Below are 9,829 nucleotides of genomic sequence, written 5' to 3'. Positions count from 1 at the left end.
TTTATAGCGACACACTACTTTCTGCAGTACAATACTGTTCAAATAATGCTCACGAGGGTATATACATATATATATATATATATATATATATATATATATATATATATGTATATACACACTACCAGTCAAACGTTTTAGAACACCCCAATTTTTTTAGTTTTTTATTGAAATTTTAGCAGTTCAAGTCCAATGAGTAGCTTGAAATGGTACAAAGGTAAGTGGTGAACTGCCTGAGGTTAAAAAAAAAAGTAAGGTTACCCAAAACTGAAAAATAATGTACATTTCAGTATTTTACAAAAAGGCCTTTTTCAGGGAACAAGACATGGGTAAACAACGTAAAGCTGTTCTGCAGCAATGGAAGTTGATCAAGCTTTGAAAGTTGGTGCTACCAATTCCCACAGGTGTTCCAACTTGTCTGGATTACTTACAACCCCCCCTGTTTGTATAAAAGTATTGTTGGAACACACTGTGGTACCATACCCTCGTGAGCATTATTTGAACAGTATTGTACTGCAGAAAGTAGTGTGTTGCTATAAAAATGGCTGGAAAAGGGCAATTAACAATGGAAGAGATACAGACCATCAGACCATAACACTTAAGAATGTTGGTCTTTCCTACAGAGAAATTGTGAAGAAAGTCAAGGTGTCAGTGAGTAAAGTATTCTTCACAATCAAAAGGCACTTAGAAACTGGGGAAAATCTGACAGGAAGAGGTGCAGAGGCGCAACGAACACACCCCAACAGAATCAGAAGACAAGTTTCTGAGAGTCAACAGCTTGCGTGATAGGCGGCTCACAGGACAACAACTTCAAACACAGCTTAATAGTGGTCGTAATAAGCAAGTCTCAGTTTCAACTGTAAAGAGAAGACTTGGACTCTGCAGGTCTGATATCGGTCGAAGTTGCAGCAAGAAAGCCATTGCTAAGAAGTCAGAATAAGAAAAGAGACTTGCCTTGGCCAAGAAAATACTGCCAATGGACTACTGAAGACTGGAAGAAGGTGTTATGGACTGATGAATCAAAAATGGAAATATTCGGTTCATCATGCAGGATTTTTAATACACCGCGTCGAGTAAGCGAAAGGATGGTTCCTCAGTGTGTGACATCAACTGTCAAACATGGAGGAGGAAGCGTGATGGTCTGGGGCTGTGGATCCAGGGTCGGTGATTTGTACAGAGTGAAAGGCACCCTGAACCAAAATGGCTACCACAGCATTTTGCAGTATGCAGCGGTACCCTTATGCTTTCTAGTTGGTCAAGGGTTCATCCTACAGCAAGATAATGACCCAAAACATAAGTCCAAGCTATGCACAGAAACTACCTTAGCAAAAAGAACAAGATGGTAAGCTTAAAACATGGAGTGGCCAGCACAGTCACCAGACTTGAACCCCATTGAGCTGGTTTGGGATGAACTGGACAGAAAAGTGAAAGCAAAGCAACCTGCTTTCGGCTACAGCCAAATATTTCAAATTTTGACTCATCAGTCCAGAGCACCTGCTGCCATTTTTCTGCACCCCAGTTCCTATGTTTTTGTGCATAGTTGAGTTGCCTGGCCTTGTTTCAATGTCGGAGGTATGGCTTTTTGGCTGCAACTCTTCCACGAAAACCACTTCTGGCCAGACTTCTCCGGACAGTAGATGGGTGTACCTGGGTCCCACTGGTTTCTGCCAGTTCTGAGCTGATGGCACTGCTGGACATCTTCCGATTTCGAAGGGAAATAAGCTTGATATGTTTTTCATCTGCTGCACTAAGTTTCCTTGGCCGACCACTGCATCTACGATCCTCAAGGTTGCCTGTTTCTTTGTGTTTTTTCAAAAGAGCTTGAACAGCACATCTTGAAACACCAGTCTGCTTTGACATATTTATTTGGGAGAGACCTTGCTGATGCAGTATAACTACCTTATGTCTTGTTGCTGTGCTCAGTCTTGCCATGGTACAGGTCACAGGTCATACATAACCTGTGACATGAAACTGTCTTCCACAACCTCACCTTGGTAGCAGAGTTTGGCTGTTCCTCACCCAGTTTTAAGCCTCCTACAGCTGTTTCTGTTTCAGTTAATGACTGTGTTTCAACCTACATGTGACGATTGATGAGCATTAGCACCTGTTTAAGTGATTGATCATAGACCTGAGTACAATCCTACAAAATCCCTGACTTTTTGCAAGTGTACCTATAAGAATTGATGCTGGTTTGAAGGCAAAGGGTAGTAACACCAGATATTGATCTGATTTAGATTTTTCTTTTGTTTGCTCACTTTGCATTTTGTAAATTGATAAAAATAAACAATCATTATTTATATTTTTGAAAGCATTCTTAGTTTACAGCATTTTTTCACACCTACCTAAGACTTTTGCACAGTACTGTATATATACTACTATATTATAATAATGGATGCATTAATGTGTGCATTGGTAGAGCTCATTTCAATGTAGACTACTGCTGGGTAGCATTACAATAATATATCATAATGTATTTGTTGATTTATATTTCATGTTAACAATGTAAATCTCCAAGATAACTAACTATATAACTAACTAGTATTACTCAAGTAAAGTACAAGTAGATCAAAATTGTACTGTAGAACAGCATTTAATTTAATCTGTTTAGTTACATTTGACTACTGAGTATATGACGTAATAGTAGTAGTAGTTATAGTACAGCAGAGATCTTCAACAAGGGGTCCGGGACCCCTAGGGGGTCCTCAGAGTTGCTGCAGGGGGCCACCAAATCATTGTTTGTTTGATATATATCTATCTATATTTATACAGATAGATACAGTATATGTCTGACAATATACATTATTTGTAAAGCTAAATTTTATCTGCTCCGTCACTTTTCCGGCTGAGGACCCCTCAGCTTGGCCTAAAAAGGTTGAAGACCCCTGTAGTTGAAGACCCCTGTGTGATGTAAGCAGTACTGCTTTTAGTATTAGCCAGTGCTGTAGTCAAGATCACCTTTGTCGAGTCCAAGACAAATCCAAGACCAGGACCAGTCGAGACTGAGTCAAGACTGAGACCGAAAAAGAAAAAATCCTCTTGAAGACCACATACTTACCTGTTCATAATATATATGATGCCAAAGATATCTTCTATTTTCAGATTAACATTTTGCATTATTATTTGTAATTATCAAAAAGCATGTGCAGAGTAACAACCCCGTAGGATCAAATTAGGCCATTACTTTAAGCCTATAGCAATTTCACTAAAGTCCCATAAAGCTGAAGTGCAACTTGACATTTTAGATGTTGAGTCTTTTTATTATAGGTAATGATAACATTCTGGACTGCCAATGGAAAATGTAACAAAAAGGTACCGTAGGTGTCATTAAAACAATGATTGATGCTCCTGCATCTGCGCACTGAGTGGAGGCATATGGCGCAGCCAGGCAAATAGCAGGTGACCAAATGTCAATGCCTGTTCTAGATGGATTTTGAATTACAACTAATACCTGTGCCATTTGTAAGCCTGTGCACTTCATTAATGGTTTTGTTGTGAAGGAGGAAGATACTTTAGAAAAAAGCATAAAGTGCTGGACACGGTCAAGACCAACTAGAATATTTGGCGAGATCAATGGACAAGTCTGAGGGCAAATACCAACGAGTGGGAGACAAGTCCAAGACAATAGAAAAACATCTCGATTCTGGACTCACAGCACTATTATTAGCTAGTGACACTATTCGTTATAGTAGTAGTTATACTTCTACCACTTATTGTACTAGTGGTAGAAGTATTAGTAATGTAATACATGTTATAGTAGTAGTAATAGTTGTAATTAGTAGTATGGAACTGGTAATAGTAGTTGTAGTAGCCTAGTTAGTTTCTGTGTCACATGATGTCAGGGCACTTCCTGACATCATGTGACACAGAAAGAGGAAATAAGTATTTTCCCAGACACACACACACACACACACACACACACACACACACACACACACACACACACACACACACACACACACACACACACACACACACACACACACACACACATGCATGGTGGTTCACAGTGACAGTTTGAATATGAGCTTGTGCAGCCAAAAGGAAGGACCTGTGTATTGTCATAGTCAGGCCTGCCTGTTTTCACCTCAGCCTTGTGACCGTGTGTATAGCAGATGCTTTTGAAGTGCTTTGAATGTACCCAAAGATAAGCACTGTCTGCTCTGTTCCTGGTTGCTTTTCTTTGTCTAATGAAGTAGGCTAACTGGTAAAACTGTTCTTGACATTTATCAGGCAAAGAGTACCTAATAAAAGGCACTATGGTTGCATTATGCGAAGTGTAGGATCCAGGTTTTTTGGAGCTTAACCTGAGTTTAAACCCATGCTAGGGACTAAAAGTAACAATATTTCAGCCACTGCTGCTTCAATTTTCCATTCCTTTTTCAAAATGTGTCTCTAAAATCCCTCTACGTTTTGGAAGTGTATGAAGGAATTGCTAGAAAACGATGTAAGTATGGTAAAGACCTGCTCTATATGAACAGTGTCATGAGATAACTTGTCTTGTGATGTGGCGCTATATAAATAAAATGGATTTGACTTGACTCATTTAATACATATAGAAAATGTATTGTTCTGATATTTTTTTAGTTTAATGCCCAATTCGTGTACATAATATAGAAAGCACAACCAAAAATTTGAAATGTATTAATACTGTGTTAACACTGCAGTAAAAACTAATTTGAATTCTGACAAAACATAAACAGAAAATAATGACTAATTGTGCCTTTAATTTTGCTGCTGCTCTGCTCTTATATAAAACAAAGAGGTTCAATTTGGTCTTCGTCTAAACTATGGCAGCTCTGTGTTTAATTCATAGACAGTATATAATTCCCCATTGGTTTAATTTCCCGGGAAAATGTTATGATAATGAGATGACTCTCTGCCAATCCCGATGCTGCAAACCCAATTGGGCCCGCCTTCGGTGACGACAAATGAGAGGAAACTGTACAATACCATAAAAGGAAAATACTCCCGCATGCGCAGAGGCTTGAGTTTTGTTTGAAGTGAACTGCTGCCTGGGACTGCCCTACAAGCTGCAAAGTCGCCAAGCATTTGATTTTAACAGTATATTTTTCACATTTCCTCCATATTCTTTTAGTGCCTCTATGCATCGTAGAGACGATGTTAGGCCATCATTATACAAATGCCGACAAGTCGCAACAACTGGTCAACTATGTGGAGGATTATCTGGAATGTGTGGAGTCTCTGCCTTTGGACATACAAAGAAATGTTTCTCTGCTTCGAGAAATTGATGCAAAGTATCAAGGTATTGTGTCTATTTGTTTTTACCATTCATAACAACTGTGTGTATACAATTGTCAAACATGAACTGCAACCTAACAGGGTGTCCTGAAATGGTGGAGCAGGCGCGAGCCTTGTGTTCCCATTTTGCAAAAACCAAACGCCCCTTGTTCATATGTAACGTTACTTCGATAAACAGTAATGTGACTAGCTGAAATATAGTTAAATACATTGACGAGCCAATTGTTAAATACACAAGTCAGCCAACATTCAGTTAGCATAGCCCTGATAGACTCCGTCCTGTATTGTGTGTGACACCAAACTCAATGAGAAAATTCTTTGATTCGATATTTCTGTCTCTCGGCCAAGGTCCACATACATTATGGCCAGATAAGCGATCTGCATTAAATACTTGGTGTCCGATGTCAAATTCGGCATCAATATAATCCAAAAATTAGCACCTTGTAATATTAAAATCTCAACTTTTTCAGTAGGTAACGTTAACGTTACACACTGCCGCCCACCACGGTGTTTCCGCGGATTATTGTGCGAATAGCAGGGAAAACAATGCATAAACCTTAGCATTTAATTGAATTAAACAATGCTTGGTGTGTTTAATGTATGCCGAAGTCCAGCACAAAGAATACAGACGTGTAGAAGACATTAAACTGTGTTCATTGAGGTGTGAACCCTTGCCCGATAACCATGGTGAACAAACACTGCCGTTTTTTTGTTTTTTTTTAAATCTAAAAACAACCCACACCGATGCTTTATGTTGACGCAGGGTTAGCAGCGGCTAAAACCCAGTCTCCATACCGTTCCACGACCCCGTCGGTAGATAATTAAATACCTATATAATCAGGGACACATTCAATTTGTGTTGTTTTAAGCGAGATTAGACATTTTGATGGCTTGTATACGACGTTTGCACCTCCACTCTGCTCCGTCGAGTGTGAGACGCAGAGCCGGATAGCTGCTTTTCTAGGCAACCCCTTTCAACATTTAACTGTCGTCATTTCCTGTAGGCAGGAACTCACTGCGGCGCTGCCCTCCTCCTTCTACTTTGAGGTTTTAAAGCAGTTGGCATCCTTAATTAATTTACCGTTATTCACTTAACTAGATTAGCCTTTTTACGTAGTTGCGTGATCATCACTTAAATGCAAATGTTTTATTTGTATTTTAAATGTTTTACTGCGCACACAAGATGTCTTCTATTTGACTGACAAGTCTGTTCTGACCTGGAAGCTTCATGTTTTCACATCACACGTGTAAATTGCATACTGGACCATGATTGGTCACAAAATCCTGCTGGTACATCCGCAGTAAGATTTAGGTGAGCACAGAGAAACCTTCCTTCTTCAACAGATGGATGTAAAAAACACACATCATTCTGTAAAAGGATGCTCAAACATCACAGTCAAGGAACAATATGAAAAACAGTGGAGGGGGACTTACTTAATAATAATAATAATGATGATAATTATTATTATTATTATTCTCCTCTCTCTTATGATTCTCAGTGTCATTATGAGTAAAAATCCTTGTCTTTGTATCCTGCTTTTCAGAGGTGCTGAAGGAGGTGGATGAAGTGTTTGAGAAGTACAAAGGTGAGCAGGATGCAGCGCAAAGAAAGCGCCTTCAGGTCCAGCTGCAGAGAGCGCTCATCATCAGCCAGGAGCTGGGCGACGAGAAGATCCATGTAGTGACCCAGATGACGGAGCTGGTGGAGAACCGCTCCCGCCAGATGGACTCCCACTCCCTTTGCCTCCAGGAGCCCAGCGAGGCAGAGCGAGTCACTACGGAGCGGCGCTCCAGCGTCCAAGACTTGCCGGCCCCGGAGCGCACCTCGGCCCGCCGCCCACGACGCCAGCGCAACAGTGAGAGCCGCGACTCGAGCCACCCATCAGCCAATGGCTCTCTGGTGGACGACCCAGTGGAGGAGCTGTCCATTCCTACGCCCCGAGAGAAGAAGTCAAAGTCTGCGAAGAAGAAAAAGCGCAAGGCCAAACAGGAGCGAGATGCCTCGCCGGTCGACTTCGCCATCGACCCCAACGAGCCCACCTATTGCCTGTGCGAACAGGTGTCATACGGTGAGATGATCGGCTGCGACAATGACCAGTGCCCCATCGAGTGGTTCCACTTCTCATGTGTGGGGCTGACCTACAAGCCCAAAGGCAAGTGGTACTGCCCCAAATGCAGAGGGGACAACGAAAAGACCATGGACAAAAGCCTAGACAAAAACAGAAAAGACCGTAGGTCCAGGTAGTGACCCATCTTCATTTGCCCTTTATTCATCTGGATGATGTCTTCAGCCTAAAGGGTTAGGACTATCAGCCGTAGTTGAAAACAGTACTTGTGATATTGTGAAGAGCACAGTCCAACACCATTGGTAGCAGCGCTTATTATTAATCAAGGACCAGTTGTGATTGAACTTGTGCTGTTACATCACTGATTGTTCTCACTGGCTATACGTGAACTGTAGGGAGTCCAGCTGCTGCAGGAGTCATCAGCTTGAAGCTGCCATCTTCCCCAAGTGTTTTTGCTTTTTGTGAGACTTGTTTTTTATTTTGACTTTTGAGGGAAAAAATGAAAAAGCATCTTTTGGTTTGCTATCCCTTTTCATTCTGGACAAGCTCCTAATTATAAAAAAAAAAAAAAAAAATTTTTCTTCTTTATTTTCACTTTCTGAATTGTACACAATTATTTGAAATCAGCGTTTGTGTATACAATAATGGCTTTTAGAGAAAAACCATGTTATGTTTACAAGAGATGATATTTAATTGAGGAGATGGTTGTTGATGGACACTGGAATAGGATGTCATGTTTGTGGACTTCATGTTTTCACTGGTTCACTATCACTATTGTGTAAATGTCTTTTTATATTCATTAAAACAAAGTATAGTCATTCAGTTACCATTCAGTTCTCCTTTCTCCATCATCATAGAGTATGCAACAAGGTTTCTTGCAGCCTGAATCCATCCAGTACAATCTTCTGAGATATTAGCCAAGATTGTTTTTCACAATACACATTAATATTCAATTAATATTAATATTTAGCTACATTAGTAGCAGGCCTCTGTGCTGGCAATGTTAGTTACCAGAAATTGGGCCATCACCAAAATATTAAGTGTTTATTTGCTCTGAAATTTCAAAAAGAGGATAAATCCCGATGGACATTGCATATTTATCAGGCTGAAGTTTTCACCTGTCCATCAATTAAGTTTATGACAGGACACTAAGGACTGAATTCTCCAATCACAGCTTTACTTTAATATTAATGCTATCCTAAATGTAAATGGACTGTATTTTTATAGCGCCTTTCTAGTCTTAACTACTCAAAGCGCTTTTAAATAGTACAGGAACCATTGACACACATTCACACACTGTGGCTGAAGCTGCCGTACAAGGTGCCACATGCTCATCAGATAAACATTCACGAACATTTACACACCAATGGCACAGCATCGGGAGCAATTTGGTGTCCCAAGGACACTTCGACATGGTAGGCAACAGCTCTTACTAGAGCTGGGCAATATATCGATATTATATCGATATCGTGATATGAGACAAGATATTGTCTTAGATTTTGGATATCGTAATATGGCACAAGTGTTGTCTTTTCCTGGTTTTAAAGGCTGCATTACCGTAAAGTTGTCATTTTCTGAACTTACCAGACTGTTGTAACTTATATTATTTGCCTTTACCCACTTGTTATTAATCAAAAATCTCATTGGGTAAATATTTTGTGAAAGCACCAATAGTCAACACTACAATATTATTGCGGTATCGAGGTATTTGGTCAAAAATATCGTGATATTTGATTTTCTCCATATCGCCCAGCCCTAGCTCTTACCACCTGAGCCGCAGCCGCCCATAATAGCATGCCACATGCTAATTGTAAAGCATGTTACACTTACCCTCGTGTTGACATGCTAGCATTAGCATGTACATGTGCTAAATGTTATGTTTAGCAGTAAAAAAAAAAATCTGAATCCAGTTTATTGCAAAGTAGGTTTTCGCATACAAGGAATATGCTTTTGTGTTTGGTACATTGACAAGAAATGGCTTACAAGATTTCCTAAAAACAATCACTGGGTGCTCTGGATGGGAATGAACCTTGTGTGTTTCTGTGTGATGTGCCACTAGAAGCCTGTCACACAACGAGGGGGTGACGCAGCACCCGTACGGTACAGTGGGGATTTTACACAACACCCTCTGATTTAAAAAGGAAAAAATAGTTACCATTCATAAATTCCTTGTCTGTTGAGATAATGTTCAATTCATTGTAACATAATTGCGGTGGCATATTCCCTTGACTTAAAAGACTTATCTAGTAAACGGATTCCAAAATCCTTAAAAGAAAATCACAATATGGAACTAGAAATAATATTTCATGCTGTCCCAATGACTCACCTGAACATCCTCCATGCCGTGCAGGATCAAATCCCTAGTGATGTCCAAATGAAGCTCCTTAAAGCATTTTCTTTAGTTTTTGAGTCCAATAGATGGTGCTGTCTGTTTAACAAAGGGTTGAAAGCACACTGAATTGTCATTCCTTGAGCCTTTTTCTTTAAACCAAGAGCACCATGTAATA

At 40.1% G+C, this 9,829-nt stretch overlaps 1 protein-coding gene across 1 annotated transcript; it reads left to right on the top strand.

Annotated features, from left to right (window-relative positions):
• Nucleotides 1-4,969: 4,969 nt before the first annotated feature.
• ing2 (inhibitor of growth family, member 2) lies at nt 4,970-8,148 on the top strand. Its single transcript, XM_039821295.1, has 2 exons — nt 4,970-5,260; nt 6,801-8,148. The coding sequence occupies exons 1-2, from the start codon at nt 5,116-5,118 to the stop codon at nt 7,499-7,501; spliced, it is 846 nt and encodes a 281-aa protein (XP_039677229.1). The 5' UTR covers nt 4,970-5,115; the 3' UTR covers nt 7,502-8,148.
• Nucleotides 8,149-9,829: the final 1,681 nt, after the last annotated feature.

The sequence above is a fragment of the Perca fluviatilis genome, chromosome 14 (assembly GCF_010015445.1).
Source record: "Perca fluviatilis chromosome 14, GENO_Pfluv_1.0, whole genome shotgun sequence".
NCBI lineage: Eukaryota > Metazoa > Chordata > Actinopteri > Perciformes > Percidae > Perca > Perca fluviatilis.
This window is presented reverse-complemented; position numbering and strand designations above follow the sequence as displayed.

Coding starts and splice junctions, on each gene's coding strand:
- ing2 (XM_039821295.1), top strand. CDS start 5,116: ATGTTAGGCCATCATTATACAAATGCCGACAAGTCGCAACAACTGGTC. Junction 5,261..6,800: donor AATTGATGCAAAGTATCAAG/GTATTGTGTCTA, acceptor CCTGCTTTTCAG/AGGTGCTGAAGGAGGTGGAT.